The sequence below is a fragment of the Lissotriton helveticus genome, chromosome 3_2, assembly GCF_964261635.1.
Source record: "Lissotriton helveticus chromosome 3_2, aLisHel1.1, whole genome shotgun sequence".
Lineage (NCBI taxonomy): Eukaryota > Metazoa > Chordata > Amphibia > Caudata > Salamandridae > Lissotriton > Lissotriton helveticus.
In genome coordinates, this window is record NC_136062.1 from 20,025,895 (window position 1) to 20,048,925 (window position 23,031).

Consider the following 23,031-nt stretch of genomic DNA (forward strand, 5'->3'; position numbering starts at 1 on the left):
TGAGCATCGACACAACTCCGAGGATTCTGGAAGGGGGAGCCTGACACAGGGTGAATATCATACATCCAATGTTGGCTAAGAACCAATGGGTCTCCATTGTATGGTCTATATGGTTATTGTGTAGTATAAGTACATGGGGTATCCAGTTAGCAGTTGCTTCATTCCACACTGTCTAATATACAGTTGTGGCTCAGAGTCAGGTTAAGTACCAGCATATTTGGAAAGGAGACTATCCCGACTGAATGTGCAGACCCTGATTTCCCTTCTACATACAGCTGTTGTTTCTCCACATATGGTGGTTATCTGTCCATTAAGGAATCAGAGGTACTGCAACTTTTCAGTACTGCAGTATAAATCATCGGCTAAGTGCCCATATATAGTCTTATTCGTATCATGGCCCCAATGTATGGTCATTGTTACCAAGAACGTGTGATGATGTGCTCATGGTATAGCTATGCCATAAAAAAGTCTATTTCCAGCTAGAATTGCCAGATATTGCATCAAAGATTAACTGAAGTACTGCTAACCCCAACAACAGTCACCCGATTTCTTACAGAAGTATTGCGGAACAACCTAATACCTTGTTTTACATCAGCTAGTATACACAGCTGTGTATTACACTATAGTTTATCAATCAGATGACTCCAATTTGAGCACATATAATCATAAATGAACATACAGTTCCTTGTCCCCATACAGTCCGTGTGGTGCCTTTGTTCTCAATCTTAAGAGAGATGACTCCAGTCATCTTAGTTTGAGGACTCAATCCCCCCTCACTCATTCTTAGGTATGCTTGCTATCCCTTAGTAGTGCATACTTTGCCAGTCTTTTTCAGGGTGTGTAGGGAGACGCTTGGCCACGGCATAGTTCGAATCCTTGTTCTGCACTGCTCTGATGTGCTGCAGTATGCGTTTTTTCCAGAGGGCAGATGGCACTGCCCAAGTACCTTAAACAACAATAGCATACTATCACATGCACTACATATGAAGTGTCTTTCGTGATCATATTGCCCTGGAAGTCTCCAATGTGGCAGGCTTTGCACTTCTCACAGCGAGTAAAGCCAATTTTTTGCTTGTCCAGCCAATTTTGATTTTTTTTAATGAAAATGGCTCCTTACTAGCTTGTGTTTCAGTGAGCATACCTTTCAAAAGGTGACATTGGATCTGGTCCCTAGTATGTTCCCAATGTCCGTATTTTCTTCAGTACATTCCAGTACTTCTTCAGAATATTCACATTGCACTGGTTCTTCTTCCTATATGTCAACACCATTCTGATTGTAGTGCCTTTCTTGCTCTCATTCTCTTCATTTTTGGTGTTAATGACTAATGTTTGGGCATGAGTGAAAGATCTTCCTCGTTCTTTTCCATGTTTGATGTCACTGTACTTGTATCCCTTCCATAGGAATCTCTGTTCCGTTTCCTCAAACTTTGCTTCTGTTTGATTATCATTAGAGCAGTTTCACCTCATTCTGATAAGTGTACCATAAGGAATACTTTTCTTCAGTGAAAACTCAATCCATGTAAAATGCTATTTGTTGATGTGGGTTTACGATACAATGTAGTTTGTATTTGATTGTCTTTAATGTATATTGTTACATCAAGGAACTGTATTTCTGTGGTACTGGTGTTGCAAGTAAACTATAAAGCTACTTCATTGTCATTAAGAATCTCAACGTATTGCTGAAATTTTGCTACCGTTCCATTCCAGATAAGCTATAAATTGTCTTTTCCCCAACCTATTGTTATCTCCCGCCAACCCATGGTGAGGTTGGCATAGCATGGAGAGAAGAAGACTCTCATCTCTGTACCACAGATTTAGGAGGATAATTGGTGGTTGAAAAGAAAGACATTATTCATGAGACAGCTCATTCATTTACAACGGCATGTTGGAATGTTGCAATTCTGGAATGTTTCTCTGTTGCAAAAAATACTTAATGACTTTTAAGCCTAATTCATGGATGATGGAAGTGTACAATGATACTACGTTGATTAACACAAGTAGATACCCCTCCTGCCATCCTGTATCTGCCAGTATCCTGAGAAAATATCCTATGTCTTTTATGTAAGAGCTGAGGGTAACCACGATTGGTGCTAAAAAAGTGATCTACATATGTTGATATATTCTCATATAAGGAACCACAACTTAATATGAGCAGTCTCCTAGGGGGTTTCACCAAGGTTTTCTGCTCTTTTGGGAGGAAGTAGATAGTGGGAATTATAGGAGTCTCATTGCTTAGAAATGCTACCTCAGGATCACCCAGTAGAGCCTAAGTATACAATTGTTTTACTTTTGTATTCAGTTCCAATGTAGGTCATTAATAGGATTTGTTGTTAATTTCATGTAGTTGGTAGTCACTTTCAATTGTTGCATCGCTTCTTATTTATAGTCTTGTTTTTCCAGGATGACTATATTGCTACTGTTGTTGCTAGTTTAAAATCCAGGCTATCAATTTTCATCAAATTGAGTGCTTGTTGTTCTGCCAAAGTAAGGTTTTCTTTCCTGTCTTTATGTTTTATGTTCTCTAGTTTTTCCAGTTCCGATACCACTATGCCATGAAATGTATCTATCTTGTTACCTGGGCTCAAGGATGGATAGAATGTAGATCTTACTTTGAACTCAGTGTATATGTGAACATCTGTATCAATGCCTAGTTCTTCCTGTATTTGTGTCTTAGTCACATCACCCGCTTCAAGATTGTGCATCAAATTATAAATCATTTTACCCTCCGATTTTTGTTCTATTTTTAGATTGGTGGGTTGGTTCAAGGACCAGGCCATTTGGATGTTTTTTAGTTCCCTTTCTGGAGAACTTGGCCAGCTTCAAGTTTCATACAAATTTGTATAGGTCGATTCTTGTCTCAACATAGCCAAAGTGTTTCTTTCGGCAGAACATCAAGCCATTATTCAGAAGTTTAATTTCATGCTCAGTTAGGGTATGCCTAGAAATATTGATTATCAGATGTTCCTCTCTAATCATTTCTGATGAATTCTTGTTTCTTTTGTTTGTTGCGCAAGGGATAGCCTCTTGTTTTTCCAGACCACCTTCTTGTCTTTCTGGGTTTGTTTGGCCTGGTGGGTAGCCTCTCCCCCATTTATGTCCCCTTCCTCTTCCTCTGGGTGTTTGTTGATCTATGTAAATGAACTTCATCTTGTCTAAAAAAGTAATTTTTCTCGATGTTTGAGGTGTTCCTTCCCCTTCGCTGAGGTCCGTGTCTGATTCACTAACTGACATACCAATGCACAGACTCATTCAAACACTCATACATCTACTCACTAATCCATGGAGCCACTTACACATCAACTTACACATACAGCCACTAACATAAAAACTAACTCACATATGCAGGTACTCACTCATGCACCAACTCACAGATTAATATGCCCACTCACACATCCAGTCATACAGACACTTACATATCCACTCATACATCCATAGAGTCTCTCACACAGTAAATCAACTATACAGCTGCTCACACCCCTACATAGCCACTCACTTATCCATACAGTTACTCAAACACCCACTCACTTACTCATACATATGCTAACACAAATACTCATCCACCAATACTGTCACTGAGACAAGCATATACTCTCCCATTCAACCCCACTCACAGCACTCACACACCCATTCACTCACCCACTCACTCATCCATACACCCACTTACACACCCCTACATGCACCTGTATAGCCATTCATGTACCCTGTCGATCACCCATTAAGACACTCATCTACTTCCTCAGTTAACCATTCAGCCACTCACACAACCGTTTACAGCTACTGACACACCCGTACACTCACACATAAGCCACTCATTCACACTCTCATTAACTATTACAGCCACTTGCACACCCACTATCTCACCGGTACAGATGCTCACACAGCCACTCACTTACACATACATGCACTGACACAGCCCCTTGCTCACCGATACAAAATCTCACACACCCACTTACTCATGTATACAGTCTCTCACTTACCCACTCACTCTTCTATAAACCAAATACACACCCACTCATTCACTCATACAGGCACTCACACAGCCTCTGACCATAGTATATATGTTTAACACTCACTAACTTTTATTAAACACTCCAAATCACTGGATGATGTTGTCAGTGATGTCATTTGAGATGTCATCAGTGGTGTCACTGACCAGGTCAGGAGTGATGTAATATGTGAGGTCATAAGCAGTGCACTGCAATCATGAAAATATGCTTTTATAAAATACCCTGTGGCATAATGGGGCGCTCCTTCCTAGGAGCAGAGAATAATAAATGAGCAGCTACTTTTTGAGGGTTTTGGTCCCCGGGGCCTTTCAGGCTTGGGAAGGAGGGCCGTGGAAGATAGGGTCCCCGTAGCCTCCCAGAGGATGGCCATGTGCCACCCTCCCCTAAATATTCTATTGGACCACCCCCAGGGCCAGGCCCACCTCTGGGGTGTTTATTTTTCTAGTGTGGGAGCCTGAACTTTTTTTTCCAATATACTGGGGATTCATTGATCCTCCTTGAATTTATGGTAACATTTTACACCTCTCCCACACCAGGCCTAGGGGTCAAGGTATCTCTACCCTGCCCCCTTATATCTATTTTTTGGGTTTTTGTATGGCTTAGACTGGAGTCTTAGGATGGCTGCTGCCAGAACCTTGTTGTTGTGGTGGTAGCCAATGAGATCTCTTCTGTAGATCAATTGGCCTATGCATCTACTGCAGCGTAAAATATAAAAAGATTTTGAGCCGTAATTTTTTACAAACTATTGAACGTATTGACAGGAAATCATAAAAAGTACGCTTTCTAGGCCAAGATATAGCTTACTGCCAAATGTAGTGCAATTTCGTTCAGCAGATTTTGCTGTATCACTGTTCAATTTTCAAATGCAAAAATGAATGGGGAAAACACATTTTGGAACCCCTCTCCCCCTCCACCCCCCCCCCATTTTCTCGACCCATGCTTGACGAATTACTCCAAAACTTTCCTGAAAGGAACTGCGGTAGATGATACTTTTTGTGGAAAGTTTCTTGAAGAATTGTCTAACGGAGCCAAAGTTATTATGAAAAGATAAAAATATTTTCATATGGAAACATGATCTTAACTATAAGTACCTAGTGGCTTCTGCCACTGGGTAATATATTTATATTCCATAGGAAATGGCTTTTTTGGTTTGCTAAAAACTTTGGTGCTATTTGACAAAACTTCATGAAACTTTCCCAAAAAAAGTGCTCTTATATCTTCAGCTCCTGCTGTGAGAAGTTGACCTGGTATATGCTGTCCACTAGTTAAAGTGGGCACCTTGCACCAATCCAAACGACCCTTATTGATGATTAGGTGAAAGACAACGTTTATTGAAAGGTGTCCTAGTGGTAGCTGTGGAGAGCAGCCTTCAGGCTAAGTTTCGAAAGAATGTAAAGCAGCTTGGTTTACCAGATTATAACCTCCTGAATGACCAAATGAAAGGAGAACCACACAAGGTATATATAAAATATATGTATTTATTACTAAACACTCTCTACTAACCTCTTTTTGAGATTAGAGAACAAGGCACACACTATCATAGTACTAGAACGACATAAATATCACAATACACAGCGGGCTACTGGGGAGACCGAACCTTATACTAAGAAAGAGGTTTAACAACCATGACTTGACTAGACACAGTGCCTAGAGCACATAGAATCGCTGAGACCCCAAGGAACCACCCAAGGTAGTGACACAGGGGACCCACAGGGGACGGGTGCAGTGTGAGAACACAGCAGCGAGCTCCGTACAATCCTATGGGAAAGTCGCAGTTGGAATTTCAAAGACTAAGGACACTTACTAGAGGACTTTGAGCAAACTCTTTCAAACTTAGAAGGTTGTAAGGCCAGCACCCACGTGAGCACCAGAGTACTCATGTTACCTAACCCAGGGAAGCCAGGTGCATAGGTGTCAAATGGTGTGGGAAACTTCATCGTTTTCAATGAGTGATGCGCAAGGTGCTGCTGCCATGAGGAGGAAAAGTGTCCAGTGTGATCCAAGCCTGGATTGGAGCTGTGAAGAACCTGAAAGCGGAGGGGACAGAGCTTGGGTCACTTGCCAGTGACTAGGGGTTCGGTAGACGAATGCCCACCGATGTCAGATGTTTCAGGTGCGAAGAGGTGAAGCTTGACTCTGCTGCCACGGGGACCAGGAGACATTGATGATGACCAAAGTCTGCAGGTGAGCTGTCCCACAAAGGACATCGAGTGCTGGGGGGGGTCGGTGTCCGGATTGGAGACCAACAAGCCTTGGCAACTGCAACCCACGTGGTGAGAGAAAAGATGCTTTGGTGAGAACCAGTAAGGTCCTGGGGACTCCCCAAGCTATGGAGAGTCAGGGCACATCTGGAGCAACCAGGAAAGCCCATGGAAAGTGCAAATGTGCACGATGTCCAGGGGTTCGGGTTGCATGGTCCCCATGAGGGCTGTGGGTCTCAGGTTTGTTGAGAGCACTGGTTGGCCTTGGGGAAGTTTAGGAACCCACCTCCTGTGTTGCAAAATCTTTGGAGTCCTTCAGGAGCTGCATAGATGCAAACTGGTCAGATGCATCGAGGTGCCTGCCTTGCAGGGGAGTAATTCCTTTAGTCCAAGGGCAATACTTCAGTTGTCCATACTTGGTTTCTGTAGCAGAGTTTAGTCTAGGTAAAATCTAAAGTCCTTTAGCCAGGGGTTACTACTTGATACCCAAGGAAGGGGTGGGACAAACTCTGGGGACCCACCTATGGGAGGGTCCTTTGTCCAGTTTTGTGCAAGAGCAGGGGCTGATAGCCCTTGCAACCTGTTTGAGCTGGACTCTGCAGAGGGACACCAAATGTACCCCCAGTGTAGACATCAAAGCACTCTTGGAGTGCACCCACTCTGCCCCAATACACTAAAGCCTGTCTGGGAGGTGGTTACACCTCCCTGAGATAGCAAAACCTATTGTCAAGCCTTCCCCTGCCGAAGTTTCATCCAGCAGCAGGAGGGCAGACTCATGCCTGTGGCTGGCAGCATCCATCGTGTGATGCCAGGGTCGAGAAAGATGGTACTGGGTGTACAGGTGTTGTCGTATTTCTCCCTCTAGGAGGGTGGAATCATACCCCCCCCCCCCAGTACTGGCGGGGAGGTATGATTCCAAGGTGTTTGACATCAAACACAACATCTTTCCTTGCTGTTTTAAAGTTAGAATTTACCGCGAGGTTATAATGCACTTAAGAGTATATGGTTGGCTGCATCACAGAACAACCCCGGAGAATAGATTCCGAAGGCTGCAGAGGAGCTCTGCTCATGCATGGGCACCCTCTCACACAAAACCCAGCACCCTGCCTTCAGAATTGATAAGGCCTGCCATAGGGGTGACTGATAGGTTTATATGTGCAGTGAGAAAAGGTAGATATAGTGAACCTATATTTAAGTAAGGGGTGCATGCACTATCTTACAGAGGCTGCAGTAGCAGACCTGTTGTGTAATTTTGAATGGTCTCCCAGGGGTGGTATAATACATGCTGCAGCCCCTGAGAGGCCACTGGGGTACCTATGCCGTGGGTATATAGTTTACCACATACTAGGGTCTTATAAGGGTACCCCAGAATCCAATCTGGAGTTTACCTAGAGTACATGAACAACCAGTTTAGGACAAAAGCAGATAGATTGGGATCCTGATTGGCAGGATCCCAGTCAAGCTAAGTCGAAAACCAGCAAAATAGGGAGCATGAATGATAGTTACTGTAGATTAGGAGTTATAGTTACTTGAGATAAATATAACTGGTGAATTTCGGTGGTTTTTTTTAGTTTAAAACTGTGTTTAAACTGTCATTGTCACCTAACTATAAAGTCACTACAAACTTTTATTTTATCAGTGAATTAAAAAAGTTTCTATTAATGTAAAGGAAGATATAATTACAATTCCTAACTATAACGTTACTTTCACCTATGTGTTTTGTGTATATATATTTATATATATCCACTGAGGAACACAAAGGTTACAGTGGTGTTATAGTAAGGCTTGGAATTCACTCATAAAAAACCCAGTGAAATCCATTCAGGGCACCCAGATACTTATGTTGGGGAGCACAGAGCCTCAAGGCCTACGCAGTCCCTGCCGCCTCCCCGTCTACAGCGGGAGCCGGCATTGTTTTGACAGAGAGGGAGCTGCTGAACATGCAGCTCCCTTTCGGTCAAAGCAATTGTACCCTGCTTCCAGCAAACGGCCCCCCTGCATTCTTCAATCATAAAGCCCGGGGAGGTGGTGAGCCCACTCCCACTGAGCCACTGAGGCAAGGGGGGCCATGTGCCCCCCTTTATTAAAATGCTCCCGGGACTTGGCTTTCCCGGGGGCCGATTAGAAACAAAGTGCAGGAGCCTGCGCTTCATGTTTTTGAAACTTTCTACCTGGCCCCCATTTCTTCTTTTTTTTTTTTTTTTGTGACTTGGTTCAAGCCGGGTCACAGAGAAAGCTACCAAAACTTCCTGGTTCAAAGTTTTGGCATCCAATCAGATCTCAGCATTAGATCGAAAAAGGTGGCGGATCCTCAACATCCCTCTATACATAAAACTGGAGATTTCTTCAAATGACTCCACAACTACTGAACAGATATACACCAATCTACAAAAAGGTCACTCTTTGGACTAAAAGCTACCTTTCTACCAAATTTGGTGTGATTCCGTTTAGTAGTTCGGGCTGTAGCGTGTCTAAAGTTCCCATGGAAATTAACATGGCAAATGTGTTTTTGGACCCCCCCCCTTTTTCTCAGCTCATGGTTGATGGATCACCCTGAAACTTTCAAGACAGCAGCTGAAGTGTGTGTCACGCTAGTTTTTCGAGGATTCATCAAAAGACCCTAAAGTTGTTGGCAAAATAAAAAACGCAGTTCCTATGGAAACTACATCCTAACTATAACTACCTGCTGTCGACCACCAGTAGTGTTTTTACATTACCAAATGTATAGCTGTCAACCTCTTGACTTACAATTGTGGGTTATGCGAAGTCTTTAAGAGGGCAATATCATTAAGGTGAATGGAAATTTGCCCACAGGTGTACCAAAATATATTATTTAAGTCAGCAAACCCTATAAGATGTTGTTTCCACTGCACGTGGCCAACTCAAATGAGTACATAGCAGGTTAATGAAGTGCATCACGAACATAACATAACAAGCTACTAATAAAACCATAGTTTATGGTTAGTTATGATTCTATAAATGCATATCCAGACAACCTATGACATTTGTCATCTAAGGTAAGCAAAACGAACAAACCACAACTCATGCCTTCCGCCTTGCTCACATTCCAGTCTGCTAGTGGTGGAAGACAAAAACAGTTGTCTATCAATAGCAAAACATGGTGGGTGGTGGGATATACATAATATAGTAATTCAGCTTTGGATTGATAGCATAGAAAACAAACAATCTTGGAATAAATAAAAGTAAAGAATAAGATGAAGCACTTTCTTTACACGTGGGTTTAATGTGGATAGCCATCAAGCTCAAGTCTTTACTGGCAAATGCAAAATGTCTTTGTCACTTTCTAGCTCAACACTGATAACAATTTCCAATCCAATACTTAAAGTTATTGCTAGAAAAACAGACATTTGGGGAGGATAGATAGAATTTGTTGTTAGTGTGGGTGTTGTAGATGAATGTCGGAAATAGCTCTCTGCGGAAAGACACCTAGCCTGTTCTTGCCAATATAAAGAAAGGAACAGCCTATACTTACAGTGTTGCCACTTTCAGCTAGCATTAACAATGGCAGTAGGTATGGATCATAATTAAAAGTTCCTTTTCAGGTATTGGTGAGCTTAGGCTCACAACATGTCGTCATAAAGGAAGTCTGACACACAATGTGTACTCACTCATGCATTCATTCATTTACCCACTGACTCATTCTTACATTCACCCACAAACCCATTGAATATAAAGCACACGAGCATATGCATAATCAATTAAAAGAATAAAAGTAGAAAAAAGAAAACATAATTAAATTCAACATAGCAGCTGGCAGCGATATTGCAATGATATTGTACATAATGTATCTTAGCTTTACAGTTCCAACATAGCCACCAACTTTAGAAGCAACGTGTTAGAAATCTTAGAACAATAATGATGCACTATGGGCAATACCATTCTAAGATGGCTGCCCGGTTTAGAAGCAGTGGCAAAGCAAGACAAAAAGCATTGTGGATGAAATAAGCAGCAAACGAAGGCCCCAGTTACACAGTCTGGGGAGCCGCAGTACCCTATAAAAAATAATAATACAAACAAAAGGAGCCACAAACAGAGAACATTGAAAACTAAAGGTGTAGCCCACCAGCTGTGGCATGGAATCACATTCATTTTCAGGAACTGTGCACTTGTGATAAAGCAAAATGATGAAACTCGTAGGGCAATTTAGCTAATAGTAAAGTGGGCAGATTCATTGCTCAATGCTGTATGCTATCATGAATGAAAGCAGAATGCGACTGAGAACAGACCAATGACAGAAGAGGGCTTATCCAAAAGTGGGTAATCAACACCAAAACCCTTGCCTTCTCACTTAATTACAGATAACAAAATACCTGTCCAATTGGTGTTATGACAGGAAACGTTATGTCCGATTCTATAGTCTGATCTGTTATGAAAAGTTATGTTAAATAAAATGAGCCTGAACAAATTTCTAATTAACTAATCAAGTATATACCTTTTAACATTGCATGGTTAACATAACCAGCTCTTGCCTACTAAATTGAGCATATGCTTTCCCAGAAGCTAAACATCATAAAATTATAAATATGTACAACATTATAGTTGGGAACACTGCATACAACATGGGGACTTAACATAGATTCTAATAGTGCAAATCTTCTACCCCAAGGATTTTCAAAAGGTCAACCAACAACGGCATCTACATATAACCTCCCATGTATCAAAATTCCTGTCTACACTCTTTAGGTTAGTGTAAGACTAATCCATTCTTAAAGATACATTGGCTTTAACAAATGTGTTTCACAATAAATAAATCAGGCCTACTGCCTTTGTCATAACTTTTTGTAAGAAACAGATCAGAATGACAGTATCTGACATATTTTTCTCTGTGAACCAATCAAGCTTTTATCATAAGTTGCTTAGGCCTACAGAGGTGTGCATAAACTGGTACAATTATTGTTGCCAAAACAATATGCAGACCCTCTCAAAAATGGCCTAACAAGGATTATCACATTACAAATCATAAAGGGTTGTCAGAGGTGGAGCCTCACACCAAAACCTTTGCTTGCTACTATAGTCTGTGGGATTCCATGTAGAAAAATACCGCTCTATAGTCTTTAACACTGTAAAATAAAAAAACTTGTCTGGGGATTTGGTAGTGAGACATGGATCTGAAATCTCCAAGATGGCAGCTGGGAAACAGAACAAAGACAGAGCTATTGACCGGTCCAGAAAGGAGACTGCCCAGTCATCATTCACCATATTAAACCAGCTACCGGAGAAAAAGAGAAGATGTATTGTCCATTCCATGGTCCTGGAGGAGCCATGTGGCCACAGGCATGTGACACGATCTTTATTACTAAATTAGTGTAATTGATGGCACTAAACAGATAAATGATCACTGACTGGCTCTATCATGAAAAAACCCTAACGATCAAAGACTCAGTAAGGGCTGAGGTCTTGGCCTAACGTGCTTACAAGGGTGATGGTGGTGGGATATTAGAGATGGGACAGTTAAGGCAAGTGGACGTAGTAAATCAGACTTTTTCTGGCTCTTCCTCTTTAGGGAGAACGAAAAGCGATCTTTCCAGGAAGAGCAGGGATAAAAAAATCTGAACATGGATTTTCCCAGATCTAGAACTGATGTGGAGAAAGAAATAGGGGACTCTAAATAACATTTGCACATCATCTCCAGGATTTTGAAACTGCTGTCCAGAAGAATTTCTTTATTTTACCTAAACAAAAAAGACTGTCTCCTTTTACTGACTGCAGATCACGTCACACCACCCTTAAAGATATGTTGGCTTTAACAAATGCTTTTCACAATGAATAGGCCAGGCCTGCTGTCTTTTTTGTAACCTTTCATGATAAACAAATCAGATTTATGGCATGTAGCACAAGCTTTCCCACTGAATTAACTTTGGCCTATAAAAGCATCTATTACTGGCTTGACACCATAAACAACTCTGGCCCACTGAATTGAGAATAACCTCTGCCACGGAGCAACTATTTGGCATACAGTTATGAAATTACAAAAATAATAAATCAATGACAAAACAAAATACGATGCCATCTAAGAGAGTTTAACATAGATTATCACTGTACCAATCTTATACCCCAGCATTTGTCATTGGGGATGCTAAAACCAAATCTCTTGCCAACTATATTGATCTGTGGGATTCCACTTTCCTGTTTACAGCCCTTACTACAGTATGATCATCAACAATTCTTAAAGGCCGATTGGCTTTAACACATGCTTGTCTCAATAAATATTCCAAGCCTACTGCCTTTAACATAACTTTTCTGATAAACAGATCAGACATGTGGCATCAGACATAAGTTTTCTCAGTGACCCAATCAAGCCTATAGCCTTTATATTTGGGTTGTTACCACAGCCAACTCAGGCCTACTGTATTGTGCGTAAACTTTCCCAGAAGGCAGCCATCTGAGGTGTACGGTCATCAAATTATAGCCATGTTTAATGTAAAAGTTAGCAAAATACAACCCTCTTAATTGGACTTAACAAGGATTATAACAGTGGAAACCTTCTACCCCTGGGTCCGTCGGATTGGGTAACCAACACAAAAACACTTTGCATATTATGGTAATCTGTGACATTCAATGTGACAATGTGTCTTTCTATAAAGATTTTAACACAGTATAATAACAAGCTACCGTTATATGCTTATTCGGTTTAACCTATGCTTTTCACAATAAATATGCCAGGATTACTTCCTTTGTAGTAACTATAAATAATAAACACATTCTGTACTCAGTTAAATCATGAGGTGGGTAGAACCAAAGTAGTGTGTAGTGCTTTTGAATGTCCTTTTTCTGTTGATCACAACAGCTCTGGCGACAGCTGCGCTGTCAAGTCAGACCTAGAAACTATTCATGGGTCTTCTTAATTTGATAGCAAGGATCCCTAGGAGCAGCAATTGCTCTCCAAACTTGCCAGCGATTGGTGTATTCTGCAGCCTCCTGCTTTCTCATGGCCATTGAAATCAACAATAAGGCCACTTCCTCTTTTTGTAGTTTTGCCATCACTTATAGAGCACCACAGTCATAATGTACATTGTTGATTCTTTTTCCCCTCTATCCATCAACAAATTCCTTTGGGGGAAGGTTTTATGTACATGTGTAAAATAGAGTCAAAGTTATAGGCACTCCACAAACACTCTCCTTCAATGGAAAATTAAATTCAGCTATACCCACATAGTCAGTGATAATGACTGTGCATCCAACAAATAATGCGCCTTCAAGAGTTTATGGGCTTTTATCCCAAGTATTGCAAAAGCATAAATAAACATTGTGGCGTTTGGGAGTACACTGCCAAGCCGGTGGTATCCCAGCTGCCGCATTATGAGTTTATCTCCGGGCTGCGTTGTGGCAGCGGTGGTCTTGCAGTGGCGGCATGCTTTGGCTCACAGAGTGAGCCTGAAGGCAAAGCCGCTGCACTGCTGAGCCTGCACTGTCATTCCTGCCAAGCATATTGTGGGCTCCTGACCGCAACCTCCAGGGAACAGCGGTTCCCTGGACCGCCAGACTTGTAATTAATTACTAATGGGGTCATTACGATGGCGGGCAGACTGAAGTCCGCCCACCATCGTGGTGGGGATCAGGACTGCCCGCCATGCATGCAGCGGTCCCGCACTACAAATTAGGATGCGACCACCACCATGACGGTCGCATCTTGCCATTTAACATTGCGGCGGATGCTGCAGACTGCAGCACCCACCGCAATGTCAAAAAAGCAGGTTGTGCTTTCGCAGGCAACACACGGAAATGGTACCCCCCCCAGTGCACCCACATCTCCCCCCACAACAGGCCCCCGAAACAAATCCCTGCCAGCCTTTCCATGGGGGTATCGCCATCATGGAAAGGTTGGCTGTAGCCAGAATCTGAATTTGGCGGACGGTCCTGCTAGGCACGCCACCATTTTAGCCTATCTCGACCGTCTGCCAGGCAATCGTAATGATTGCTTTTGGTGGTTCCGTGGTGGACTGTCTTGGCGTCCACCACAGTCGCAGTCTGGATCCCCCGCCATCGTAATATGGCGGGGGAAAATCACGGTCCAATGGCGGAAGGCCTGCCACTGCACGGCTGGCGGGCCTTCCACCATCATAATGACCCCCTAAGTCTCTTAGAGCTCCAGGTCATGGGCAAAGTTTGAGATTCTAAAGTTTTAATATTGCCAAGTGTATTAGACATAACATCTCCTAGCCAAAGGGCAGTCCCCATTTCTCAAGCAATATAATCCAGAGAAGCAACGGCTCAAACTCAGAGAAGACACAGCAAGCGATTTCGGATGGAGAGCAGGGATGATGGACCTTCAATGAATACTGAAATTCATTCATCTTTAAATGGATAATATTCATTACATTTTTCAATTGGATATAACAAATTAGATTCAGTTGAAATGCTTCTTTATGAATTCCTATTCAGGAGTTAGAAGAGATATTTTAGAGAACTACATTGTAAAAAAAATTGTATAGCATTTCATCCATCCAAGGTTGATAAAATTACTAATAGACCTATTGCTATAGAGTTTTTTTTATGTGGGTAGCGAAGATAACACTATATAAAAATGCCTTATTATTTTTTGCTTATTATACTTACAAATTGGTCCCAGTTCAATGAGACAGTCAAATGCACAGACCCCAGTGGTACCCAAAGTTGCACAAACCTACAAACAAACAATAAAAGATTTACATGAATGACACTAACATTAAATACACAATAGACATAGCGCTCTTTTCTCTTTCCCCAAATTACTTTTCTTAAACAGTTTACATTTTTTCACTATACAATTTGTACTACATAAACTAACACCATAGAATTTTGAATTTCTGAAATCATCAAATTTTTTGACCGATCTAAACTTGAACAATTATTCAAATTGACATTGCTGTTATAAAATGCTTATTATATATTCCTTGTACATTTTCAATGTCAAACATCACTTGTTTAATTGCACATGAATCAGCATTTCGAGAATTTTGAAAAATCGCTAAGAGAAATTTTCAGAAAGCCGTACTGTGAATCACTTAAGACACAATGATAATGATATCAAGGTTAATTTACAAAAATCTAAAAGAGTAGACCTCCATTTAAGAATTCATCGAACTCTAAGGTGGTTACTGGGAAATTTCCAATATTTGTATGTTTCTGTGATTGTGCAGCCATCCTCCTGACCTAGTGACCCTTAACTCAAATTCTGTTAAGGGATAAGCGTAATGTGTGTTTGGAACTGTTCTGTAAAACCCATTTCCTCCACAGGGAAAATAGTTTTCCTGTAGAAAAATTGGAGTTTCCCTATCTAATAATCCATGCATCCTGATACCGCAGACATGTGAAAGTGGTGTGGTGTAAAAGTTGCGTGCAGCGCACTGTGGCGAGCGAGCCCAAACATATCATGATGCTGCATCATTTGACTTGGCAATACAGGCTCTGTTTCCTTGTAGTTGAGCCTTTTTACAAAGTGGGCATAAATTATTTCCTGTAAAGGAATCCGACTACTTCTCCTGAAAACTACATTCCACTATCACAGGGTACAGGAATTGCACTTTTGTTTAAACAATTAGCTTTCCCATGTGTGACTCATAGGCGAACAATAGTGCATACACTTTCTCCAGCCTCCCCGAACTTGAGTTTTCACTGCGCTCAGTGTGAGATTCCGTGACAGTTGAATAACGACACTGACTCCTCTGTGCTTTATTGATATATCTTTCTTTGCATCCCTTGCTATTACTTGATGACGTACTAGAGAAACTTGCCTCACACCATGCTGGCAATAAGATATCTTAGCTTAAAAAGCCCTTTACTCGCCCTGCCTCCTGCCCATCACCTCAACAGAAGTGGTACCAAGGCTGTGAGACAGGGAGAATTCTGCACTACTGGAACCTAGGGGCGATATAAGGACACCACATCTGACCCCACCCGAAGAAAGATAATACAACCCCCTTAAGGGAAAACCTCCTTTGAACTTGGACCGCCTGTGGTAGTGTTGCCTCTTACAATGAGGTCGTTGTTTTAGTCGCTCTATGTCTTTTGGTGAAGATGGTGTGTGACTCATGCGGTCATGTTACACCAATAGATGTGTTATTTAAAAACTATTGACCAGTATCTCCAGAGATTTTAGGAGATTTTAAATGATGACTTCCTAACATGTTTTGCTACTCTTCTATAGGAATGCCTACATGAAGATCTAAACTGAAATGCCACTGGTTCTTGTATTGCCTAAACTTCGAAACAATTTTGTGAAAATTTCAGGGTATCCGATTCCCTACGATTGCAACTTGACTTAAACATCATCATAGCACTCAACAACATACACAATGGTTATTAACCTGGTAGTATCAGAATTATTAACATGATGTATAATCAAGATATGCTAGTGGATCTCAAACCAAACAAACACATGTATTACATGATTAAATAGGTAACATATTGTCTTTTCTGGGACATGTCAAGTGCTCAGTCTCATTTTGAGCACACTGCAGTAATATCTTAGGGCCAGTGCAGGAATAAGGTGAGGCGACAGGCACGCAGGTGTTGGAATCACTGGAGAACAGCAGCAGCTGCTGCCAAACTAAAATGGTGGGGCAGCGTGGGGCAAATAATAAAAAAGAAAATGCACTTACCTGCTTCTCCCGCTGCCACTCCATCTTCCGGATGCCTCAGTGTTCCTCCTCAAGAAGTCCTGGGCCAACACAGGCTCCCAGACTCTCCACTCAATCCAGATGCTGCTCTCATGCTTTGAGAACAGCGCCTGGATTTGTCTGAGCAGCCTGGTTAGGTGCTCGCGAAGGGACTGGGGGCCTGTGCCATTTCTCCACCCAGCTGTACAATACATCTGGGTGGAAAAATTCTAAGCGCATATTTCTGTTTGATAGGCCTAAGACAACCAGCCAAACCGACATGCGCACTTACAAGTGCCCGCCACTTCTCCCAGTCCCACGCTAGTATTCAGAGGATTGCCTGACCCCACTGGCCTATCATAAACCCCCACAGTGCCTGTGGTGCGGGGGGGCCTGAACTCCAGGGGGCTCCCTCAGCAAAAGTGGTAGGTTGTGGGCTGGGGAGAGGGGGCCCCCTCAATGTACTTTGCAGGGGGGCCCCCTCAAGTTTCGTTACACCACTGAGCACTGGTTTATTTGTTCTTCCGACGCCTCTGCCCTGTGCAGTGTTGTTCCATGTGGGTTCTTTATCCGCCTCTACCTGGACTCAGATTAAGTTTACAGTGCTGCGGGCGGCTTAGCAGGGATACTTGTCGCTCATTAGGAGACCAAGGGTTGCGGCGTTGATCAACTCTCGCTCTTCTAATGTGCAGCCGCCAGCCAGAGTAAAGACACAAGTGCGCATGTCTGGGCTGGTCGGGAAAATTCTCCGACCCAAACCCAACATGCGCATTTGTGCTGCTGTGCGCTCGGCTCCACTACCCCCTAACCTGAATCTGACAATGGCATGTCAGTCAACCTCTGGCTGCCCCGCCCCAGCCCCTTCAGACAGAGCCGCAGAGCTGACAGCCTGCCTGCCTCGGGAGTCGGGCGTGGCCCGGGATTAAAAGCCAGGAAAAAGAAGTTAATAATAGGCTTTTATTACCTTCTTATACGGGCCCGAAATTACTTGTGGCTAACGCACCACCACTGTGATACCGTGTATCAGGATGTGAAATGTGTGAATGCATGTCACACCTTTTGAATACTTGAGTACGTTTAAACCATGTTTGAGGAATTAAGTCTTTGGTAAGTAAAAAGAATAGTAAACATCCAATCACTGTTCTGTGGAAATGAAAAGACACTGCCTCCATGAAAATATATACACCATACAACTCATGAATTTGACATGCTTTGGGACTAATTAAATTGTGGAAAGCTAATAATATACACCTCACTTGGTATGAGTTTGCAAATATCACCCTCTGGATATGGTCAGATAGATCAGCCTCACTACAGTTCCTTCGTTTGATGTTGCATTAAAACAAAGAGGCAGCTGAAAGATCCCTGCCCCACCCCGCACTTTTTTTGCCCATATCAGCAAGTCCTCTGATTTGTGGCATTTCTTGCTACTTCACACCTCAGAATGGAGATTTACTATAGCCCTTTGATGGAACAAATGTCTGGACATTTTCAGGGTGTGTAGCACATGAGAACAGTTTGTGACTGTCCGCAAACCCATTAGTTTGTGCTCAATCAGAAACTTTCAAGGTAAACCACACCTTGATCCAACCACTATTCACCCCCTATGTGAAGGTTCCTGCTGAGCATTTATGTATTCCAACTATCTTTTTGTGGTTGCTGGAAAGATATAAATGTAGCCATTTTCAGTCACAAGCATATATTTACAGATAAAAATGTTTTTTGAAACAGGCGCAATATCTTGAGTTCTGTTGTCAGGCAAGTTATGATTCTTTATGTACCATCATGCATCTACAATTGGTTGGCGGCAATTAAATTGTCCAGGAGCCCCAGAAAACAAAATCAAGTAGTTGATAGGCAACATGTAAAACAGTAAGAGGGTGATTATAAAGAGAGGCATTAACAAGGATAAAGTTACATCTTTCAGCTTGTTTACTAACATTTCAGCTTGCACATCATCTAAAAATTCATTCATTATACATGGCAAAAACAAAATAGTGTGGTTTTCACAAAAAAGTTGATGTATGCCTATTTCTGTAGCACTAATTGTGTAAATTCCACATTGTGTTTCTGAAATTTGCAATGGGTTAGAAAATGTCCAAAACACTCTTCTAATTTATTTTTCCATCTTACAAAAAATTACCCTTCTATACATGTCACATCTTACTCCATTCATCTTGTGATAACTGGATTGATTGTCTCACTTCACTACACTTTTCATCCATGATGTGCACCTTTTCTACTGAAGTTAGCCAGAATATCTTGAGTGGAATTATATCAAGGTAAGTATTATCTTTAGAGGGTATATCGTTTTGGCACTTTATATAATATTATTGAATATTAAAATGACTATGACTTAAATATTGTTGTATAATATTATTGTTTTTAAGTGTTTTAAGACATTACTTTAAATAATTTTGCTATAGTTTACATGCATTTTTGTGTTATTAATAACTTTGGTGCCGTTTGATGAATCTTCACAAAACTTTCCCAAAAAGATTTTATTTATGCCTAGAAAAACTTGGGGTCATCCGTCGGGGAGTACCAAAAACGCACGTGGTCCAGAAAAGGTCTTTTTGGTGATTTGGTGTAAATAAGTTAAGTAGTTTTTGAGCAATTATTGAACAAATATTTTGTATATTTCAAGTAGTGGAGGGTCTGCGGACTGATAGTTCACAAGCTGAGATCTGATTGGCTTTTACCACATCAACCAAGATGGTGCGGCCGCCATGTTAGGACTTGGGACCCTTTCCTGAGTCCTAAAATGAAGGAAAAACAAAGACATAAGCGGGCGGGGTAGGGCTAACCTTACCCCAGCAAGGGTGTTGTAAACCCCCGCTTTAGTTGCTACAGCAGGTCGGGGTTCTTAATGGGCCTTGTCTGTCTGCAACTCTGTATATAAAGCTCATAAAGAACATGAAAGGTTGGGTGGGTGAGTGTGTGAGTGAAATGATGTATGTAAGGCTGGATTTGAGTGTTAAAGGGTGGCTGGATGGATGAATGAAAGTGTGGATGAATGGATGGATGACGAATGTATGGATGGAAGGATGGACGGACTGATGGAGGAGTGAAGGGATGTATGGATGAATGGATGGATATGTGAATGAAAAGATGGATAGATGAGTGCGTGAAAATATGGATGGATGAGTGAAAGGGTAAATAGATGGATGTTTGGGTGAGTGGATGATGGGTGGAAGGGTGAATGGATGGATGAGTGAAAGGATGGCTCACTGAGTGAAAAGATGAATGTAAGGATGGATGGGTGAAAGAATAGAAGAATGAGTGAAAGGGTAGTGGGATGAGTGAAAGGGAGGATGGAGAGATGAGTGAAAGGAAGGATCAATGGATGAGTGAAAGGAAGGATGGATGAGTGAAAATATGGATGGATGAGTGAAATTATGGATGGAAGGATGGATCAGTGAACAGAAGGCTATTAATTGAAAGAGAAAGGGAGGGTGAATGGCTAGATGAAAGGGTGGATGGAGGATGAATGAATGGGTCAATAGATGGGCGGATGACTAAATGGATGGATAGATGGATGAAAGGGTGGATGGATGAGTGAAAGGATAGATGGATGGGTGAAAGCATGAACGTATGGGTGAAAGGGAGGATGGATGTAGTAAAATGGTGAATGGATGGAATGAAAGGATGGATAAATTGGTGAGCGAAAGAATGGATGGAAACGTGAAAGGGTGGCTAAGGGGCATATGGAAGTATGAAAGGATGAATGGATAGATGCTGTGATTGAAGAGACCAGAGCTCCTCTAGGGAGGGTCACGACGATGACTTGCTATACCTGCTTGGTTGCCATAAGAGTTTTGGTTCAAAGTAAGGCACATTTTAATCTTCTGGTACTCCCTTGCTCCCTAGGTAAGGTGATGGGATCCCAGAGAGACAAACACGGAGGCCAAAAACAGAGGATACAGTGCAAAATGAAAAAAACAAAGCAGGCTTCAGCGCTTCTCTTAAAATGTTCCCCACCGCGGTGGGCCAGGGCCCAGAGGGCATAGCACAATATTCTTGTGGGGAGGTTATAAACCCCCCGCTTTAGCAGCTACAGCGGGTCGGGGTTCTAAATGGGCCTTGTCTGTCTGCAACTCTGCATATAAAGGCTCATAAAGAACATGAAAGGTTGGGTGAGTGGGTGTGTGAGTGAGTGACAGGATGTATGTAAGGCTGGGTGTGTGTGTTAAAGCGTGGATGGATAGATGAGTGAAAGTGTGGATGAATAGATGGATGATGAATGTATGGATGGATGGACTGATGGAGGAGTGACAGGATGTATGGATGGATACGCGAATGAAAAGATGGATAGATGAGTGCCTGAAAATATGGATGGATGAGTGAAAGGGTAAATAGATGGATGTTTGGGTGAGTGGATGATGGGTGGAAGGTTGGATGAGTGAAAGGATGGATCGCTGCGTGAAAGGATGAATGTAAGGATGGATGGGTGACAGAATGGAAGAATGAGTGAAAGGTTAGTGTGATGAGTGGAAGGGAAGATGGAGGGATCAGTGAAAGGAGGGATGGATGAGTGAAAAGATGGATGGATGAGTAAAAATGTATGGATGGAAGGATGGATCAGTGACCAAAGGATATTGATTGAAAGGGAAAGGGAGGGTGAATGGCTGGATGAAAGGCTGGATGGAGGGTGAATGAATGGGTCAATAGATGAATGGACGACTAAAAGGATGGATAGATGGATGAAAGGGTGGATGGATGAGTAAAAGGATAGATGGCTGGGTGAAATCCTGAACGGATGGAGAAAGGGAGAATGAATAGATGTATGTAGTGAAAGGGTGGATGGATGGAATGAAAGGATGGATAAATGGGTGAGCGAAAGAATGGATGGATGAATAAGTGAAAGGGTGGCTAGAGGGATGGATGAGAGAAAGGATGGATGGGTTTGATAAAAAGGCTTGAAGATGGATGAATAGATTTGGATATAGATGGGCAGATGGATGGATGGAGGGATAGAATGATGAAATACTGAAATAGGGATGTAATAATAAATGGATGGTAGAATGTAATGTGAAATGGTGGATATCTGTGGGTGCATGGAAGAATGAAAGTATGAATAGATAGATGCTTGGATGGAAGAAACTAGAGCTCTTCTCGGGAGGGTCACAATGACTTGCTATGCTTGCTTGGTTGGCATAAGTGTTTTGGTTCAAAGTAAGGCACATTTGAATCTCCTGGTTACTCCCTTGCCCCCTAGGTATGCTGATGGTGTCCCAGAGAGACAAACACAGAGGCCAAAAACAGAGGACACAGTGCAAATTAAAAAAATAACGCAGGCTTCAGTGCTTCTCTTACAATTTGCCCCACTGCAGTGGGCCAGGGCCCAGAGGGCATAGCACAATATTCGTTTGGGGAGGAGGATGTGTGGCCTCTCTCCACGAGCCTCTTGGAGGTCCTGGAGACCCCATCCCCAGAGCTGTTGTATATCATAAGTGGAGGGGAGCGTGTGGATCCCTCCCTGAACTTTATTAGGCCCCAGGGACCCCACCCCCTGAGCTGAATGTCAGTAATAAGGGAACACAGTAGATTCCCTGGCTGCATTAGTGTGGGCAAGGAAACATGCATCTTCCCACTTGCCTGCAGCATTTTTAAACCTCCCGTAGGGTGGGAGCAGACATGCCTTCCCTGCTTGCAGGAGTGCAGGCCGGTATGGCATATCTGCTCTCACTTGGCATGAGCTGAAATAATGCTCCCATCAGGTGGGAGCAGACTTTTCATTCCCTGCCAGCGCGCCTGCAGGCATGGAATACGCATTACTCCCGCCCGCCAGGAGAAGACAAAAACAGGCTGCTCCTGCTGGGTCCTATGGTTCCCCTGGCAGCCCCCAACTTGCGGTTTGGTGGGTATCCTGGGTGATCACCGGGACACCCACCTAAAAGAAACACAGGCCCCCTCTTCTTTAATTTAACTGCTGCACCAGGGAATGGAGTCACCAAGGCCTAATAAGGTTTAGGAAGGAGTGCTGTATGGCCACCTTCCCCGTTTCTAAAGAATTCAGCCCCTGTGGGTTATATTGTCAGACCCTATTAAGGCTCAGGGAGCGGGGCCGAGCACGCCACTCCCCTTGACATGTACGTTTTGGGCTCAGGTGATGGGATCCCAGGGCTCCTATTACCTTGGGGAGGAGCGCTGTGTGCCCCCCTCCCCTCATCATATAGGTTTCGGCCCCTGGGATAGGGGCCACTACTTAATTGGGGTGGGAAG

At 42.6% G+C, this 23,031-nt stretch overlaps 1 protein-coding gene across 1 annotated transcript in view; it reads right to left on the minus strand.

The window, feature by feature from the left end:
• Positions 1 to 23,031, minus strand: part of HDC (histidine decarboxylase) — a 250,370-nt gene that overhangs the window by 61,089 nt on the left and 166,250 nt on the right. Inside the window, exon 7 of the mRNA XM_078684752.1 lies at positions 14,786 to 14,852. Within this exon, the coding sequence (XP_078540878.1) occupies positions 14,786 to 14,852 (67 nt within the window). The remainder of the gene's footprint in view (positions 1 to 14,785; positions 14,853 to 23,031) is intronic.